This window comes from Neofelis nebulosa, chromosome 8 (genome assembly GCF_028018385.1).
Source record: "Neofelis nebulosa isolate mNeoNeb1 chromosome 8, mNeoNeb1.pri, whole genome shotgun sequence".
Lineage (NCBI taxonomy): Eukaryota > Metazoa > Chordata > Mammalia > Carnivora > Felidae > Neofelis > Neofelis nebulosa.
In genome coordinates, this window is record NC_080789.1 from 15331796 (window position 1) to 15352762 (window position 20967).

Here is a 20967-nt window from a genome sequence, read left to right on the forward strand (position 1 = left end):
AAGGTCAGATTCAAGGCTCCATTGAACCTTGACCTGACAGGCTGCAGGGGAGGGGCACAGTAACCCCATACCTCCAACGGTTAGGAGGGCCAAAAGCTGGGGTAACCTCCAGATCCTGGTTAGTCTTCAGATAGGACCCCTATGTACTCTTCCTCCCTGCCTTGGGATATTCAGTCCAGTTTCTCAAAACTCTTGAGCACCCACAGGGGCGCCTGGGTGGCTCAGTCGGTTGAGCATCCAACTTCGGCTCAGGTCATGATCTCGCGGTCCGTGGGTTCGAGCCCCGCGTCAGGCTCTGTGCTGACGGCTCAGAGCCTGGAGCCTGCTTCAGATTCTGTGTCTCCCCCTCTCTCTGCCCCTCCCCCGTTCATGCTCTGTCTCTCTCTGTCTCAAAAATAAATAAACATTAAAAAAAAATTAAAAAAAAACTCTTGAGCACCCACAATGCACAAAGGGCCGACTTGGGATGCACAGAAAGAGCACCGGACTGGGATTCAAACAGCTGCCCCATGCTGCCACTTACTTAGCAAACTTGAGCAAGACAGGTCACCTCTGGCACCCTCAGAGTGAGGCCACTAATGCCTCCCACCCATGCTAATACGCAGGGCTGTTAGGAATACTGACAGAAATAACTGATGGAATTTTGTAAACTGTGGAGGCCTAAAGAATTAATAATAACAAGCACTGTGGGGTTCACAATTAGTTAGTGCAACCTGAAAAACAGCAAACATTTCCTCCTCTCTTCCAGGGGCCCCTTGCTTCAATGCTACTCAATTGGCAGATGAATTTGCTCCCTGAGGAAGGGGGAAGACGACACAGACCTGAGTTAGTCAATAGGAGCATCAGGTTAAACTGGCTCAGCTTAAGTATTTGAATCAATAAGTGTCACACTGTTCCAGGGAAAAAAGTGGTCCTGGTCTTTGTAATCACAAAACTGGACTATATACTGGTAGCGACGTGTGCTTTTCCTCCTATACCAGTGCCTAGTGTTTTGTAGTCGCTGAACTACTTCTCAAATGAAGGACAAAGAGAGATGGAGAGAGACCAACAAAACCACAAACACTGAGTCATGGTGGGGGGTACTGGGGTGGGAATAGATACACGGTTGCTTTCTCTTTACAATTCCACATTGCCAATCTGATTAAATTGATTATTCGTCTAATCGCTGATTCTTTTTTTTTTTTTTTTTCCCGCTGTGGAACTGACCAGCTGTCTTATCATGGTCTAGACACAGTCTTAGTGTTATTAGAACATTTAAGGAGTTCTCATGGGTCACACTGCACCCTTGTTGCCGACAGCCAGCATGGGTCACAGGACAGCCTGCCAATGGCCCGCCAGGTGGCCAGGGCGGGACTCCCAGCTCCTGCACCCTGACAGCACGGCTCTCAGTGGGTCTCTTCAGCCTCTCTGACTCAGTTCCCCAGGCTGTGCGGGGCAAACTAAAGATACCGACCTCATCGGTGGGGCTGGAGGGACTGAGCTGAGAGAATGTCTGGAGACTGCTCTACACTGATTCCGACCATGGTGGACCTCAATCAACAGGACAAAGGGTTGAATCACAGTTGAGTAAAGGAAACAAAGCCTTGTTTCTTTTTCCCTGGGGCAGCATGGCAGCATGGACGCCAAGCTGGGATTCAGGGAGCTACGGCCCAGGTCCAGCCGTGAAGTGAGGACCTTCCACTTTCTCTGACCCGCTCATCTGCCAACAGTGGTGCGGCCCCACACACATCTATTAATCCCCCTGGCTCTCAGATGTCTGGTTTGCAAACTCCACCTGACACCCATCTGAAGGCAGCAGGGCTATACCAGGAGCCTTGTGTGGCTTCTTCCAGTTCGAAGATCCAAGAGTCTATATGCAGATACAGCTTTCAGCTTTGAATGAGAGCAAGGTGCCGTCTCACAGGAGGAAAGTGGGTATAAAGGAATAATGAGGAACCATTCTTTTTCTCTTCTTCAAAGAGAGAGGCAAGCTTTGAAAAGGAGAGTTTTTCAGGGCTGGGAATTTAGAAATACAGGGGAAGACTCCCAGCCCGTTGGCCAGTGGTTAGCTCCAGGCTCTTGGTTTGCCTGTTAGTGAAGTTTCATTGATCCATGGCTCATTTCACAGACTACAAAATATTTACTCAGTGCCCACTATGTGTGGACACCGTTCTAAGTCTCGGGGTGATGGTGGGGAGTGAAATATACAAATACCCTGCTCGCATGGAGCTTGTGTTCCATGTCCTCATTCATTCATTGAACAAATCTGTGTAAGTGCCAACTATGTGCCCACTAGAGACCCAGAGATGAACAGGAAATCGCCTGGCCTATAAAGATGGACAGGTAAGTGGACTGTTCACAGTATAACCTGATGGGTGGTACAGTAGAGGTTTCAGGGGACTAGGGACTGAGAATTTCAGTAATAATAGCTGTCATGTGTCAAGTGCTCACTGCCCCACACTAAGTGCTCATAAGTATCATGGCATTTCGTCCCAGCCCCAAAACATTCCTATGCGCGGGGCGGGGGGGGGGGGGGGGGAACCTAAGGCCGGGAGAGAAGAACTCACCCAAGGCCACCAGCCAATAAGGGATGATGCCACGTTGTGAACCCAGGCTGTCTGATCTCAGACGTTTGGCTACATAGCAAGATACACCATACAGACTCCTCCCCAGAACATCAGCCAGATTAGACATTTTAATGAGCAAACAACTTAAGCCATAACATCCCAAAGCCCCCATCTTCTACACTGGGGTTTAGGAATTCAGGACTGATCCTTTGGTTGATGTAAAACTGATTTACTCCCAGAACTTATTAGGAAAAAAATATACATATTTCTTTAATACAGAGGCAAGCCAGCTTTAAACCTCAGACCTTTGAGAGCCATAGGTGAATGTAGCAACACTGACAAATGAAAGCAAGCACTTTGACCTGGAAGGTCGGGACGTGTCTGGCTGGACAGGGTTACTTTTGGTTCAGAGATGACTTTGATGAGTTCCACCTTTGCTCCCTTGTATCAAAAATGGCACCCAGGAGGTGAGGATACAACAGTGAAGGGGGGATAAAAAGAAGAGCTTTGCATCAGGAGAAAAGCAGAATTGCAAACAATAAGGAGGAGGGGGAGAGAGGAGGCATCTTAGACTTGGAAGCATCTAATTGGACCCTGCATGCTACCAGTTCTGTTTGTTGCCAATAATGGTTCTTCTTCTTTCTTCCATCCCCTTGGGATCCTGGAGCTCTACAAGGTTCCAGGCACAGCACCTACCTAACTCTCCCTTCCCTATTCCACTTGGCTCAGTGCTTCTCCCAGCCCCGGGGGGACACACCCTCCTGATCTCCACAGCCAAAGCCAAACAAAGCACAGAAACAGGCACAGGGTGGCATCCCTGCTCCCTGAGTAGCTGAGCCTCCTAGGATGTCAGAGCAGGAAGGACTTGCTAGTCTTCCAGACCAGTGCTTTGCAGACTCTATCTGGCAACAAACAGAATCCCTTTCTCAAATGCATCTTATGCAAAAGTCAAATATACTAAAACAGATGGAAGGGTAGCAGCTCTGGTGAAGTGAGTGTGCAGGGTGGGACGGGAAGCCTCCCCACTTGAATGCCCTTTAGAGAACTTTCAGACCATGAGAGTCCAGTCTGAAGTCAGTGATTCGGTCTAATCCCCTCAGTTTATAGATGACACACTGAGACCATTTTGCCTCCGTCCCTTTGAGAAAACATACCAAACATCTTCCTGGTTCATTATGGTTAGTGTGGTCCCCATCAGGCACCTTGATCCTGCTTGTTTTCTTCGGGCCCAAAGTGGTCCCTGGGGCGGCAGGCGAAAATACCCCCACAGCTCAGGATATGATGGTGGTGACTACCTCGCAGGCCACAAGGCACAGATGAGCCCTTCCTCCTCCTGGATGCTTTCTTCCATTGACCATGAGGACATTTCTGTTCTTTTTACTGGCTTCTGCTTCTCAGTGTCCTTTGCTGGCTCCTCCTCGGCCTGGCCCACGGAAAGGCCCAGCCCTTGGCCCACCTATCTCTTCTACACTCATTCCCTAGGGGACTTTGTCATGTCTCATGGCTTTAGAAACCATCTATATGCTTCTGACTCCTAAGTTTATACCTGCAAACCAAAGTCTTTCCTGAATGCAGCCATGATTATCCAACCACATAGCTGACATTTCTACCTAAGGATCTCAAAGCCTCCTTAAGCTTCGCATGTTCCAAACTAGACTCCCAATCTCTCTGCCATCTGCAAACCTGTTCATTCCCCAGGCTTCCCCGGCTCAGTTTATGCAATTCCATCCTTCCAGTTGTTCAGACCAAAAACCCTGCAGTTATCCTTGACTCCTCTCCTCTCCTGACCGCACCCTCCACCCCAACCCCCCCACTCCCCTGCAATGTGTCAACAACGTCTTGGTGACTCTTCCTTTTCATTATGACCCCAATCCGACCACTTCTTAGCCCACCTCCGCTACTGACACCCTGGTCTAGTGCACCACCATCTCCTGCCTGGGTTGTTTTAAGAACCTCTATCCGGTGGTCTTCATTTCACTCTTCCTCTTCTACAGCCTGTTTTTCAACCAGCAACCAAAGTGATCCTTTTAAATCGTAAGTCAGACCTACAAATCCTTACTGAAAATCCTGTAATGGCTTCCTGTTCACTAAAAGTAAAAGCCAAAGCCTACAATAGCCTATGAGGACCTGCCCAACCTGGCTTTCTATAATTTTCTGCTTTCACTTCTTATTCCTCTTGGCTCACCCACACTTCTCTGCCACAAGGGCTTCTTTGCTACTCTTGCCTCAGGGCCTTTGTACTGGCTGTTCCCCTGCCAACAGCACTCCTTCCTCAGGTACTCACACAGTTTTGTTTTGTTTTGTTTTGTTGTTTTTTTAGTATTTGCATTACCATTTTTTAATTTTTAAAATTTTTTTTGTTGTTTATTTTTAACAAAGAGAGAGAGTGCACACAAGCTGGGGAGGGGCAGAAAAAGAGGGAGACAGAGGATCTGAAGCTGGCTCTGTGCTGAGAGGAGAGCCAGATGTGGGGCTCAAACTTATGAACCGTGAGATCATGACCTGATGAAGTCAGATGCTTAACCAATTAGGCCACCTAGGCGCCCTGATTCTCACACAAAGTTCTCACCTCCTTCACCTGTCTGCACCAATGTCACCTTCTCAGTGGGACCACCCTAACCACACTATTTATAATTACAGCTCACCATCCCAGCCCTCCCAATCCCCCTCACTCTGATTTACCTTTTCTATGGCAGTTATCACTTTCTAACATCCTATATTTGCTTACTTACGATTGTTTAAGGTCTCCCCCAACTAGAATTCATGGTCTATGAAGGTCTTTGTCTGTCTGTGAACTGATATATGCTAAGTGCTCAGAACCATGCCTCCTACCCAGCAGGCCCTCAACAAATATCTGTCGAATGAATGAATGAATGGACAAATGATTATTTTGTAGTTTACAGATCGCTATCATAACTGATGATCCTTTGAGCCTTGAAACTCTTGGGATTTTTTAGACAAGAAGACAAGTCCAGGGGCTCCTGGGTGGCTCAGTAGGTTAAACGTCCATCTGACCCTTGGTTTCAAGCCCAGGTCATGATCTCATGGTTCTTGGGTTCGAGCCCTGTGTTGGGCTCCACACTGACAATAAATACAGAGCCCGCTTGGGATTCTCTCTCTCTCTCCTTCTCTCTCTCTCTGCTCTACCCCAGCTTGCTCTCTCTCAAAATAAATAATTAAAAAAAAAAAAAAAAGCCCAGGGGCACCTGGGTGGCTCAGTCGGTTGAGCCTCCAACTCGGCTCAGGTCATGATCTCACAGTCTGTGAGTTCGAGCCCCGCATCAGGCTCCATGCTAACAGCTCAGAGCCTGGAGCCTGCTTTGGATTCTTTGTCTCCCTCTCTCTCTGACCCTCCCCTGTTCATGCTGTGTCTCCCTCTGTCTCAAAAATAAATAAACATTAAAAAAAAATTAAAAGGAAAAAAGTCCAGAGAGGTTAAATCACTTGCCTGAGACCACACAGCTTGTTCTACAGTGGGCTTCATCCCCTCTTCTGTTTTTAAACCCTTAAGAGGATGGTATTTGACCACACTGGTGCTGATCTCTCCAAAGCCCAGACCCCATCCAGCACTCTCCGCCCTCCCTAAATTCGCACCCAGGCTTGCTGAAGACCACATCTACAGGTACAGTGCACAGGGTGCTAATTTTTCCCCAGAGGAGCATTTATATACTTTTACTCAAATGAATGTATATCTTGTCTCTAGGGACCATGTGACACAGATAGAAGCTTCCAGGCCAACTTCTGACCCTAAGACCCTCCTCCAGAACACAGGAGGGACACTGATATGCTGCCCCATCCCTGGCCTTCTGTTTACTCACATACCACAACTGGATGTTCGGTAAGGTGTGGGGGGGGGAGGGGGGGCGGAACAGACAGGGGAGAGAGACCCTTTGCAATCAAGAGGAGGCTCTCTTTGTTCTTTCTTAACAACTATGGGCTGAAATGTGAGGTTGCTAAGTGCCACTTAATAACTGCTTCTAGCCTCCTGCTGATAAATTTCGTTCAGGCCTAAATTGCAGGAAAAGTTACAGCAGCTAGTTTATTTCTGTCTCATCCATCATACTGTGAATTGTGTTATCTGCTCACGATGGCTCTTTTCACACAGGCCACTGGGAAGCTAAAGGGCAGCAAATCCTAGTTCTCAGGCCTTCGGACTCCAGGGCTTACACCAGTGGCCCCTGGTTCCCAGGCTTCAGGATTTAGACTGAATTATACCACCTGCTTTTCTGGTTCTCCATCTAGCACTGGCAAATTGTGGGACTTTCTGGCTTCCACAACCATGTGAGCTGATTCCCATAACAAATCACCTCATATATAATCTCTATATATCCTATTGGTTCTGTTTCTCAGGAAAGCCCTAATACAGTGATGAACACTCCGTAAATGTTACCTTTTCCCATTAGTAAATTCCAGGCTTTACTGTTTTCCAAAGTGTTGCCTTGTTTGACACTTATGGCAGCATGAATACCAGAACCTAGTATTATCATTATTTCCCATTCTTATAAGAAGAAACAGGTTCAGAGAGGTCAGGGGCCTGTCCCAGGCCACACAGCATATGTAAACCCGGTTAGGCCTGAGCCGAAGAAGCCCTCCTACTTGCTAGAGGGTTCAGGCACCTTCCTGCACCCCCTCCCTTTCGACCACCAGCCCCCACTCTGCAGGCTCCCAGCTGCCCCAAGGGGTTCCACATGCTGAGACCACCAGAGGTTGCAAAATTGCCAGCTTGCTCCTGGTCTGTCGCTCTTTCCTCCACAGCTCTCATGCTAAGGGAAAGGAAAACCTGGAACAGCAAGAGGGTCAGCGGCAGCAGCAGGACCAGGAGGGAAGGAGCCCGGGAGATGGAGAGGGGAAGAGAAAGAGGGGGCGCCCCACACCTGGCCACTTGCTTAGCCTCCCACCCACACCAGTCCGCCCCAGGAATGGGAAGAACAAGCATCTGGAGACTCAGCATCTGGCCTTGAAAATGGCAGCTGCAGAATGGAGAGAGTGGGTGGAGGGGCGGGGTAGGTTTCTAAAGAGAGTGGGGCACACACAGAATTCAGAATTGAGAGAGGAGATTCCCAGCTCCGTTCCCGGCCCCGATGACATGGCTCCAGGGTGGGAAGGTAACCACGAATCTTAACCCCCAATCCCACCCAGGATCCCCGGAGGTCTGGTATCCCCAGTCACCCCTGGAGGCACACAGGATGGCCAGCTGGGCCTCCCCAGACTTCACCCCACAGTCTGAGGAGACTCTGTCCTACAACCCTGTGAACCTCTGCCAAGGAGCTACGGTCACGGGCACAGTTTTACATTTGGGTGATTATCTGTGAATAAACTAAACCTACTTCAGGTCTGCAAGCTTCTCAGGGCAGGACCATGTCCATTGTTGCTCACAAGGGTGAGCCCAGGCCCTAGCCCTCAGAGTCAGCAAAGGTAAGGCTGCAAGGGGTAGGAGGGGCAGGAGGCCAAGAAAAGAGGCCAGAGGGGAGGCCGAGGAAAGGAAACGCTGTATCTGTTCCCCAGTATTTGAAATTCTCTGAGGCCATTGAGAGAGAGAGAGAGAGAGAGATTGGTAATTTGTGTCTGCCTACGCATGCACATCCTGACTTCTGGGTGGTGCTATGGGCTGGGATTAGGAAGAAACAATGACACACGCCACCCAAAAGAACCCAGTTAATCCAAGCACCCTCAACCTCTGACACGAGCATTGTTTTTTAAGGTATCAAACTGCCTCTCTGATTCGCTTTTGGATGTTAACGCACTGGGGAGCGCCTAATATGGTTCCGCATGGAGCATGCCTGATCTTCACAGTCAGTAACTGCTTCCGTGGGCTCAGTCGCAAGCGAATGGGGAACCTCCCCCATGCTCCTGGACTCGCATTTCTTTTACTGTGATACGCAGAGTAAAAGCTGGAGATGGTGTAGCCTGGCTGTAAATTAATCTCCAAAACTGCTGTCAACAACGCAGCTTCTCAGCCCTCTCTGCCCCCAAGGAGCGAGCTGGTCTGGAGGAAGCAATGCATCACAGAGAATAGGAGACGGGCTAAGAATCCAGAAGCCCGGGTACTGGTTCCAGCTCTGCTGTAAGACCTTGTGACGTTGGGCAAGGGGAGTCTCACTCTGAGCCTCAGTTTCCCTACCTGTAAAATTGTGAGGGTTGAACGGAATGCTCCCCAGGAATGCTACCACATGGGTGGGAGAAAGGGAGAATCTGGAGTCCCTCAGACTTGAGCTCAAATCCCCACTCTGCATTCATTGCCTCAGAGACTCTGGGCAAGTTACGAAGTGTCTCACAGCCTCAGATTCTTCTTGGGTAGGATGGGGCTGGTAACAATATCTAACTGGCCTTCCCACATTCACCTTTCCCTTCCTTCCTATCTGTTCTCAGGACTGCAGCCTACATGAGCTTCTTAGACCACAAGTCTGATCATAGCGCTGCCCTCCTTAAAACCTTTCAAAGGTTTTCCAGTGTCCTTGGGAAAAGAAGACTGTTTAATCTGGAAGATGGCTTGGTCCAACCTCCACCCAGCTCTCCTCACTTTGTTCTCCCATTCCAGCCATCCTGGCTGCTCTCCTCCTTACCATGCTCCCTTCTGCCACAGGCCCTTTGCACATTCTGCTTGCATCATGGAGTATCTTCTACCTTTTCAACCAAATGGGTCATTCTTCGACTTCACTCAAGCCTCACATCCTCATCAAAGCCTTCCCTTACTCCTGACTACCCCAGGTATCTCTCCTTTGTAGCAACCATCACAGTTGTATACCTACATGATTATTCATGATGAAAATAATTCACTACAGGCCTGCAAGCTCCATGAGGTCAGGGACCATGTTACTTAACATCTAACATAGTGCCTACAGAAAAAATCATAATGAACATAATAAAACAACACCAACATTTATCAAGCAATTTCTACATGTCAGACACTTCCCTAAGAATTCGCTTTTATTATTATTCTCACCTAACAAAGGGGAAGAATGAGTCACAGGGAGGTTAGGTAACTTGTCTGATATCATACAACCAGTTAAGTGGTCAAACCCCGGAAGCCTGGTTACTGGTAGAGTGTTTGAAGGTTTTTCCTCAATACATGAAGCAGGGTTCAAGAAGCAGAACTTTTCTGCACAGCAAAGGAAACAACCAACAAAACTAAAAGGCAACCAACGGAATGGGAAAAGATATTTGCAAATGACACATCGGACAAAGGGCTAGTATCCAAAATCTATAAAGAGCTCATCAAACTCCACACCCGAAAAACAAATAACCCAGTGAAGAAATGGGCAGAAAACATGAATAGACACTTCTCTAAAGAAGACATCCGGATGGCCAACAGGCACATGAAAAGATGTTCAACGTCGCTCCTCATCAGGGAAATACAAATCAAAACCACACTCAGATACCACCTCACGCCAGTCAGAGTGGCCAAAATGAAGAAATCAGGAGACTATAGATGCTGGAGAGGATGTGGAGAGACGGGAACCCTCTTGCACTGTTGGTGGGAATGCAAATTGGTGCAGCCGCTCTGGAAAGCAGTGTGGAGGTTCCTCAGAAAATTAAAAATAGACCTACCCTATGACCCAGCAATAGCACTGCTAGGAATTTATCCAAGGGATACAGGAGTACTGATGCATAGAGGCACTTGTACCCCAATGTTTATAGCAGCACTCTCAACAATAGCCAAATTATGGAAAGAGCCTAAATGTCCATCAACTGATGAATGGATAAAGAAATTGTGGTTTATATACACAATGGAATACTACATGGCAATGAGAAAAAATGAAATATGGCCTTTTGTAGCAACGTGGATGGAACTGGAGAGTGTGATGCTAAGTGAAATAAGCCATACAGAGAAAGACAGATACCATATGGTTTCACTCTTATGTGGATCCTGAGAAACGTAACAGAAACCCATGGGGGAGGGGAAGGGAAAAAAAAAAAAAAAAAAGAGGTTAGAGTGGGAGAGAGCCAAAGCATAAGAGACTGTTAAAAACTGAGAACAAACTGAGGGTTGATGGGGGGTGGGAGGGAGGGCAGGGTGGGTGATGGGTATTGAGGAGGGCACCTTTTGGGATGAGCACTGGGTGTTGTATGGAAACCAATTTGACAGTAAATTTCATATATTAAAAAATAAATAAATAAATAAATAAATAAATAAATAAAAATAAAAAAATAAATAAAAAAAAAGAAGCAGAACTTTAAGCAAGGAAGCTGGCACCTCTTAAACATTTGATAATAATAATAATTGCTACCAGACATTAAGTGTTTGTGATACGTCCAATACTGCCTATTCTAGGGACTTCTACATGAACTAACTCATCCTCCCGATGACACCATAAGGACGTACTACCATTATCGTCATTTAACAGATGAGGAAACCCAGGCTCAGAAAGGTTACCTGGCTTTCCCGAGGTCACCAGAGTTTACACCTTGGTCCACTAACTCTAAAGTCTGAGAAAACTCCAGCCCTGGGATTCTCAGGGGGGGCCAGAACAAATTCTCCATCATGCCACAGATTTCTGCACTCAGTTCTAGTGAGAAGGCCCGCCCTCCTTCTGGCACTGAGTCTACTGACCCAGCTAGGCAGGGTATGGACAGAGCTGTCCCCTGGAGACCACAAAGCCACCCACCGCCCCGAGGCCTCGGCTGAAGAGGCTGCACAGCAACCTCACGGGCAGCCAGGATGGGGAAAACCCAGCACGAGCTGAGAAAAGAGCTGGGATCACATATTACATGAAGGGCAATCCTCAACCAGGAGCACCAGCACCAAGGCAAGCTGTGCCTTCCACTCCACACACCCCTTGGGCTGTTCTGGGATCCCCTCAGAGGCTCATCTTCACCACGGTGCTTGTAGCCCTTCAGAGAGCACAGGTTCTGAAGCCCAAACCCCAACTCTACCCCTCAGTACCTGTGGCAACTCAGCCAGCCACTGAACCTGTCTGAGCCTGGGTTTCCTCCCCAGTAAAACGGGAAGAGGAAACACACACTTCACAAGAATGGGGTGAAGACTGCGGGAAGTATTCTGGAACGCCCTGCTAGCACACTACCTGGCCCAGCAAGTGTTAGCCCCTCTGCAAGGGGTGCTGGAGGGGAAGAGACAGGTACGTAATACACTTTTCCGAGGGCACCCACTCGTTTTGGATTCATATTCTTCCCATGCCTAAAAGGTTCATACTGATTCACCATGAATCCACACCACACCCCACTTCCGGATTAGGATGACAGTAACAATAATAATAAACGTAAAGCATGATAGGTATAAAGTATTTACTTACCATGAGACACTGGGAAAGACACTTTGTATACACTGTGTCATTTCTTTTATATTATTTTAATCTTCACAAATATCCTAAGGGGCAGTCCAGAGCCAGACTGCCTGGGTTCAGATCTGACCCAGCCATTTGTTAGCTGTGTCACCTCAGACAGATTCTTGAAACTTTTTGTTCCTCAACTTTCTAATCTAGAATTGTAGTTGGGAATGGCTACCCTGCCAGAGACCATAATTCCCAGCCCCCTCGTTTCTAGGTGAGGCCATGTGACTGAGCTCTGGTCACTGGAATGTGGAAGGAGTTGATATACTCACATCCAGACTGTCCTATAAAAACCTCCTACACTCTTCCACACTCCTGTTGTCCCCGAGCATGGAAGTTCTGGGGAGTCAAATGTTCCAGAAGGCAGAACCTCCGTCAACTTCTGTGGAACAAAGCACTTCCCTGCCCTGGCATCAACTTTTCTCAACATGAATGAGACGACCACTTTTCTTGTGTTTAGCCACTAAGATGTTATGGTTGATCTGATCTAACAGCTACCATCACCCTGACTACTAAAGAAATTGGTACCAGAAGTGGGGTGCTTAAATATGTGGTCCTGGCTTAGAAGTCAGATAGTAGAACCTGGGAAACTGGACAGCCTCATGTTGGACAGTGGTAAAATGTTAACTGTCACCTAGGACGACTCAGAGGCAGAAACTGGGCCAACTGAGCCTATAGGCTCTAGAGAAAGATGTTTAGGAAAAAAAAAAAAAATGGTAATAGTTTGCTTTATTGCTCCTGGCTGAGTTTAGCAAGGCATTAATAAGAAAGAGGAGCTGAAAAAGACAATGATTTCTAGACCCCAAACAATAAGAGTAAAGACTGAGAAGACTTTTAAGTGAAACAAATGATCAGATTAAGGGTATAAGCTTCCACATAAGCCTGATGGCTGCAAGGTAGCTGTCATTAAGGGGAGATAAAGAAAGGTATCCAGGTAAGAAAGTGAAGAAATAATCCAGTTTGATAATTAGCTCTAGGAAATGACTATGGGTGTGGCTATCGGCACATTCGATGTCACTGATGAAAATCCTACTAAGTTGTTAAGAGAACTGCATTGGCAACATCTCTAAGCGTGCATTTTAAAAATCTTTTACCGTTACAGCATTAAAACAATCCTTGGGCCCCTAGAAGTTCAAGGGCAGGAAGGAACTAGGTTACAAAAGATTTAGAGCTTCAGGTTGGTCATACCCCTCAGGACCTGCTTCAGGAAGGGCCAAGAAAAAAAAAAATGGACAAAGACAATCCTCCCACCACAAGGCAGAGCCAGGAGCATGGAGAACAAGAAACCAGGAAATTTCTCCCAGAAGCAGACTCAGGGCTTAAGCAAGGAACATCACCCATTTCCAGGGCACAACTACACAGTGCCTGCTTGCCAAGGTTTCAGAAGAACTAACCCAGTGACCTGTGTGTGTCTTCCACTACTGCTTTTTCTTAATGGGAATTTTACTGAGGTTACCCTGCCCTTTCCAATGTGGGAATATGGATGCAGAGGGGCAGATAACATGTCTCTGTTGGCTCATGGCTCCCTGGACCATGAGAAGCCATACGCAATCCAATGGCTAGAACTCAGCTTCACCCAAAGATCCTCAACTTTCCTCTGCAAGCAATGACTGCACAGAATATTAGTGTCCTCCCTTGGGAAGGGGAACATGTTTTAAGTGAGAGAAGAAGGATACACACAGATATTTGGTGGCTGGAGAAACCCTGGCACATCTGGCCAAGGATATATAAGCACAAACAATGGAGATCCCTTTCAGGCTTAGCCCGTAACACCTTTCGTAAGATCTCTACTCTCTCCTTTCTCTACCTATTGGCTAGATGAATGTCCAAGTATGGCCCTGAAGGCCACATACTAAAAGGTAAAGAAAGCCAAACACATCAATCTTGGTACCTAACTGACCTTCCTTCTCCTCCCCCATCACTCCTCTCCCAATCAGACTTTAGCAAGTAAGAAACAACCTTCTATTATGTTAAATTCCTGAGATTTGGGGGTTGTCTTTTATAACGGCGAATGTGATTATAATGATTATAATAAAGAGAAACCATGCCTGGCATGTAATAGGCACTACATAACTGTAGCTATTATTAGAATACCCATTTTACTGATAGGAAAGCTTGCAAGTTATGGGTGTGCCTGACTTCGAAGTCAGACCTCTCGGTAGACGATAATCAGACCAATTTTAGAGGTGATTTTGGTGCCTGGCTCAAGGTCACTAATCATGATAGACCCAGAATTGGAGGTCTTCCTCCTATTCAAAAGCCATCAGCATGCGGCTCCTGACACCAGGTCTCCGGGTTGATCCCTCCTCATTTTATTTTGCTGTTATTTTTATTTTCTGTTCCATGAAACACCCTACTTGCAAATGCCCCAGCACTGAACTGGCAAGTCTGCATAGGAAACCAAATAACCCTCCACTGACCCAAATTCCAAGTTTTCATTTACATTCAGCTAGTTAATTAAAAACGTGCTCTGTGAGCACAGACGCTGCCGTGGCTGACTCTTGAGATAGTTTTGCTATTCTTTGGAAGAAGCTAGGTTTCTTCTGTGACATTTTTGTCCAGCACAGCAACACTGCACCATGGAACAGTATGACCAGATAGGGGACAGGAAAGCTGCTGAGTAAGCCATTTAGTGCACAACAGAATCTAAGGGGGCAACGGCGAAGAAAAAGACCTGAAAACCATCCTACCCACCAAGCCAGTGTTGCCGGGGCTGGGGCCCATGTTAATTAATGTTTATAAAGTGATTTGGGATTCTTGAATGAAAGAGACTATTCAAAATCAGCAGCCTGAATAATCAGTTTTTTAAGGAAGCCATTATTGCTAAGTGCCTACTATGTGACAGGTGTTTTCACATACTTGATCTGATTTAATCCTTTAATCACTGTATGTGGTAGATTTGGATTTTCTTCCCTTTTTTTTAATGCCTTTTTTGTTTGTTTTGGTAATCCTCACTGTGCAGATGAGAAAACCAAATTCAGCAAAATTAAGTCATTTGCTGGAAAGCAGCAGAGCTGATATACGAGGCTAAGTCTTTCCCAGTATAAAGTCCTTATCCCTTTCATCACACCACACTGCCTCTTCCAGTCTTCCCTTCAAACTCTCTGCATTACAACAAAATTTCAGTCAAGGACGTCTATCTTTTTTTTCTTAATGTCTTTGTTGTTTGTTTTTACTAAAGTACATTTTAAAATATAGTGAAACACTATACAATGTTTAAATTTACAATGCAATGCCATTTCAACAAATGCATATACCTCTGAACTCTATTACCTGGAAAGTTCCCTAGCACTTCACTAAGCATGGCTTTTTAAAAATAATACAGCTTATTTAAAAATAAGGGGTGCCTAGGGGGTTCAGTTGGTTAAGCAGCAGACTTTGGCTCAGGTCATAATCTCACCATTTGTGGGTTCGAGCCTCGCATCGGGCTCTGTGCTGACAGCTCAGAGCCTGGAGCCTGCTTCGGATTCTGTGTCTTCCTCTCTCTCTGCCCCTCCCCTGCTCACGCTCTCTCTCTCTCAAAATAATAAACAAACATTAAAAAAATAAAAAATACAGCAAATAAAATAAGCTACTTTCTTTTGACCAAAACAATCTTTTTGTGACCTTGGCAGTGGGGGCTGAGCCCATGGAGCCAATCCGTGAGATGGGTGCAATGAATTATTTGACTTTGGGAATTTTGGGAAGGGGGATCCAAGTAAAATCCTGTACCTTGCTGGCTCTGTCCACACCAGAGAGGAGTTCATTTGGATGAGATAAAGATGTGTGATACCACTGTGCCTGGATTATCACAACTACCATGACCATTTTGGCCCCTACCATGTGTCAGGCACCAGAGTGTAATGCCTTTATACACGTAATCTCATTTAATCCTAATGATTACCTCTATTTTACAGCTGAAGAAAATGGGGCTCAGAGAGGTTAGGTAACATGCCTAAGAACACACGGCTAGAACAGGACACCTTGAAATTCAAATCCAGGAAGTCTGACTTCAGAGGCCTTTAGAGAGTTGATTATAGATGCTGATGGGTAAATTTTAAATCCCAAAGATTTAATGGGCCTCTTACATTCATTCAACAAATAGTACTCAGCATCTGCTAATAGGCCTCTTACATTCATTCAACAAATAGTACTCAGCATCTGCTAATAGGCCTCTTACATTCATTCAACAAATAGTACTCAGCATCTGCTATATGCTAGGTGTTAACAGACATCTAATAAGCTCCAGCTGTGTACCAGGTGCTCCCTTAGACTTTGGTAGAGATTATAAAAATGTAATAATCTAGCACGGCCCAGTTCAGTTTGAAAGAAACAACAAGAATAATGTGTTGGGACAGAAAGACTGTCAAGCTGTAAAGGGTCTCTGTTCAACTGGGTTGGATGGCCTAAGAGCAAAACAGTTAGGTTCCTTGTGCCTCAGTTCCTCCTCTGTATAATGGGGATAACAGCAGTAGCTTTTCAAGGGAATGTTGAAGATCAAATGGGTCATCTGAATAGCGCTGGATATATGTTGGCCGTTATTACCTGTGTACTGCATATTTGCGCAGTCCTTAAATTTACTAACAGCTCAATAAATATTGACGAATAAATGAATTCACAAATGAAATAAGTGATGCTGCGGAGTTAAAGGGGGAAAAAATCGATCATGTGAGGACTGGGCTCCTTAACAAGGCCGGCAGAGCAGAAAGACTGCCATGCAAAACAGTTTAATAGGTTTGATGTTTAATGTATGTTTCAGATACCTAAGAAATTAATTGCTCATTCCTTTCTCTTCTGCATAAATGACCTGCCATTTTGAACAAGCTCAAAGAAAAGAGATAGATCACAGTGAAATTACAGTATATCTCATACTAAGAAATGGCTGAAGGGGCCCTGACACCCAGGAGTTAAACTCTGTGGTGTGGTAAACGCCAGGATGGCTGCAAACCCCAATCACCACACACTCACCCTGCCCAAAACCAACTCTGTGGTCTTCTCCTTCCTTAAATTATACTCACTCCGAAAAGATAAACACAAACACTGTCTTTAAAAGATGTTATAGATCATAAAAGTAAAACCAATTTGAAAAAAATTTAGAGGTTACTAATACAGACAGAGCTACAGGACGCCCTTATTTTACAGATGAAGAAACTTGAGGCCCAAGAAGGAGAGTCAGCTAAAGTCTTAACTTCAAGAGAATGGCAAAGACGCGGGTGGAGCAGGTTGCCCAGATTCCCAGATCCCAAGACTGGCGCCCCCTAAGGGGAATGCTCCTTACTCGGAAGGAAACACTGTGAGAGATTACTAAAAGGAAGGTCCAGTCCCAGCAGGGGGCTAAAGGTTTGATGGGCCAGTAAGAATTAAGGATGATTGTAATGGGAGAGGTACGATCCGGGGAGGTGGGCGCACCTGGTGGGAGGAAAATTAAGCCCTTCTGTGTTTTGTTTTGTTTTGGGGGGGGGGGGTAGAGTTCCATACACAGAGCAGTCCAGTCCACAGGTCCCGGGGTTTTCAGGCGAATCCTCCCCCTTCTGAAGAAGCTTATACAAAGACCAATCAATAATAACCTTCTCCTGCAGGTTTCCGCCTCGGTCAGGATTTCATGTGTGTTTGGGGGGGAGGTAAGGGGGAGCCTCTGCGCCCTCGACTGGCAGCAGAGTGGGAAGGGCTCTGGCCAGGAGATCCTCGAGAGTCTCCAGATCAACGCGGAAGTCGCGATCCCGCCCCTCCCCCACCCCCACGCCCACTTTGCTCCTTCCCTCTCCTCCCCCAACGATGATCAAAACCAGGTGAAAGGACCGAGAGCTGGAGGGCCAGTTTCCAAAGGGCTTTTGCTGGAGCCCCGCGCGCCTGCCCTCTCCTGCGCACACTCACAGACACATTTAACATACACACGCACACACTCACAAGCACACACTTGGCACCCCCAGAGGCCGGGCCGCGCCCGCCGCATCTTTCCCTTCAGCCCCCGGGAAACCGACAGGCAGCAACATGAATGAAATCTACCCAGAAAGACTGCATTTCAGCTCCAACCACGCAATCTCCGGCCAAACCGCCGAATATGTAACAAAGTTTTATTTCGCTTTTAGAGTCTCCAGTTACGCTTCTACCATTTCCTGTGGAAAACTGAAGCTTTGAAGTGTCTAGCTCTGGCTTTCGCAGACAGGCAGGACCGCCAGCTCGAGCTCTCGAAAACAAGAGCCCCCGGCCCCACCCCCTCCGCCGCCAGAACTGCAGGTTCAAACCCACCCAGCTCCCGCCTCCAAAACGGGGGTTGTGGGAGGGGATGGCCGAACCTGCTGGAAACGACGCCCTAAACTGACAGCCCCCTGCAGAACCCCGCCCCACTCCCATCCTGCCCGGGTCTCGAGTGGCGCTCCTTAAGGCAAGTGGTGACAGCTGCAGCTCCCCGCCACAGGGAACGGAGAGAGGCAGGAGCTGGAAGGTCGGATATTGAGGAAGGGGGTGTCCGTCGAGCAGCACCCACCAGCTGTGCGCTCTAGCCTCCAAAAACTGCCCCGGGAAAACTTGGGACCTAGAAGTCTTCCCGCTCGACCCTCTCACCACACACACCTCTCCCCTACTGTTTCTAGGCCAAGCGATCTCTCCACTGTTCTGCCTTGACGGCCGCGGGGCCTCTCCTACACCCGCGCCCAGATAGGGTCCCGGAGGGCGCAGGGAAGTATGAGAACTGGGCGGCAGTAGGAGGAATGCACCTCTTCCGTAATTCCAAGCAGCCAAAGTCCTGCGCCCGAGAATTTGGCATCTTCAAGGTCAAAAACAAAACCAAACAAAGCACAGGGCTATGGCAGAAATACGTACTAGGGGCAAATGATCAAACCTGTGCCCCCATATGGTGATGGGTTCTTCCCACAGTCAGCAGGCGGCAGCCGCCGCCCCGCCCTGCAGTAGGGGCAGAACTGTGCTCTCCGGGACTTCGGAACCTTAGGAGCCGCGCGCGTAAAGTACGCGGATTCCGAGCGCGGGGGTGAACAGACGAGTTTCGGGCCGCCTCCAGCTCTGCGGTCCTCTCAGAGGCCTGGGACAGCAGTGGGTGGCCAGAATGACGCGGGGGGGGGGGAGGGTGCGAGGCAAACTTGCAACCGGAGTTGGAGGGGTTGGGTGGGAGGAGGCGGCACCCGCTCGGCCACTTACCGCTGGCATTCTTCCCGCAGATGAGGTGCTGGTAGGGCTGCAGGAGCCCCCAGATCTCGGAGTCGTTGTTGACTGTGTGCTCCAGCGTTTCCACGGTGAACCTGGGCGCCTCGTGGAGTGCGTGGTGGTGGTGATGGTGGTGGTTGGCGGCTGCTGCCGGTGGGGCTGCGGCGGCAGCAGCGGCGGCCGGCGGGGCGCAACAGCTGCTGCCCCCGCTGGCGCTGCTGGCTGCGCTGCAGGCGCCGCCGCTCGCCGCTCCCCCTCCCGGCGCCTCCCGCTCCTTATCCGCCGCGGGGGCCGTGCCGGGGCCCGAGCTCGGGCCTGGGCCGGAGCTGGAGCCCGGGCCAGGGCCGCTGCAGCTCCGGGGCAGTCCGGAGGCCACGACCCTCAAGTAGATGTCCCGGAAGAGGCTCTCCATGCAGGCTGTCAGGTAGATGGCGGCGTGTTCGTGGATGCGCAGCGCCACGCGGCTGTCCACCATCCAGCGGTACACGCGGCCCACAGAGAAGGTGAGGCCGCATCGCGCAGACTTGCCGCGGCCCAGGCGATCGCCGCCGGCACTGCTCATGTTGTAGAGGGACAGCGCGGCCAGCGCGGCCGCCGTGCAGTGCGCCGCCAGGCCCCAGGACAGCACGATCTCCATGGCGCTCTGGATCTCGTACTTGGTGCACTTAGCGAAGCGCAGGCTCAGGCGCTGCGCCTCTTTGGCGATGCGTACCAGCGCCCGGCTCACCAGCGTCGACAGCTTGGCCAGCGCGTCTTTGGGCAGGCCGCCGGGGGCCGCCGGGCCTGCCCGGGGATCCCGCGAGCGCAGCAGCAGCGCCTCCAGCTCCTGGAGGGTCCAGGGGACCTCGTCGAGGTCCGGCAGCAGCCGCGAACAGTGCTGGCCGGCGCAGTCCAGCCCCTCGGAGTCTTCCACCAGGGCAGTGTTGACGGTGTCAAAGCTGTTGTGCCGGCTGTGCATGGAGTCAGCTAGAGGCGGCCAGCAGCTCCCGCCATACGGAGACGCCGGGTGCGAGTCGGAACAGCACAGGGACAAGTTGGAGGAGCGCACCGAGTCCGCCGCGCCACCATAACCCGAGTCCAGCGTCAGATCCTCCAGGGTCCGCACCACAGGCTTCTTACCTCTCCTGGCCATCGCTGCGCCACTTCATGCTGCGGCCGCCAGGGAAGGAGCAGCGAGAGCAGCGGGAGCCGGCGCGCGGGGAGAGCCGAGTCCGCGCTGCTTCGGTTCACTTTTCCACCAGCCGCTACTACCAAGTGTTACTACTTTCGGCTGCTTCCCCGGGCCGCCGCCGCTGCCGCCGCCGCCGCCGCTGGTAGACACCGGGCAGACCCCGAAGTCATCTTCCAGAGCCCGGGCGGGAGCTGGGGCGCACTGGGGAGCGAGCGAGGCCGGGAGGAAAGCTCACGCCGGGACTCGCCCCTTTCTTCCAAAATAAAATAAAAAGTGTCTGACCCGCTCCTCCCTGGGCCCTGCTGAGCGCAGAAGCCGCCGGACGCCGGACTCAGTGTTCGTAGGACGGAAATGGACTCAGATGCCGCCGCAGCAGCAGCTCTGCCGGCAGCTGGCTCCGGGGTCCAGGCTCCCGGTTCCCGGCTCCCGGCTTCGGGCTCCCGGCCCGAGGTTCGCTAGAGCGCCAGCCCGCCCTGCACTGAAGCGCAGCAGTTACCGCGGCGGCTGCAAACCCTGCCGAACCCCGCAACACCCTGGCAGCCAGCAGGGCGGGCGTATGTAAAGCAGGGCCGACGGAGAGCCAATGGGATTAGAGGATGCTAATTACCTCGCCTTTTTTTTTTTTTTTAAAATTCCTCTGCTCCACGTAGCCCCGCCCCTCACACACGCCCCCGGCGGTGACCAAGGCTGCAGGAAGTAGGGGGCAGCGGCACGGCAATTACGGGGGGTCTGTGGGAACGAACAGCCGCGGATACTGTCCCTCTGCTGCTGTCCCTGCCCCTCAGTCTCCTGGCTTTGGTACCAGGACGGGAGGGTGGTAGGT

The 20967-nt window shown here is 49.5% G+C and overlaps 1 protein-coding gene across 3 annotated transcripts in view; it reads right to left on the bottom strand.

Annotated features, from left to right (window-relative positions):
- The window catches only part of ABTB3 (ankyrin repeat and BTB domain containing 3), a 317410-nt gene extending 296729 nt beyond the window's left edge, over positions 1-20681 (bottom strand). For 2 of the 3 annotated variants that reach the window (XM_058741505.1, XM_058741504.1), the window contains exon 1: positions 18968-20680. In XM_058741505.1, coding sequence (XP_058597488.1) covers positions 18968-20105 — 1138 coding nt within the window. In that variant the 5' untranslated portion in view covers positions 20106-20680. Of the gene's footprint in view, positions 1-18967 lie in introns of all 3 variants that reach the window. The other variant, XM_058741506.1, reaches the window with a different exon arrangement.
- Between the last annotated feature and the right edge of the window lie 286 nt (positions 20682-20967).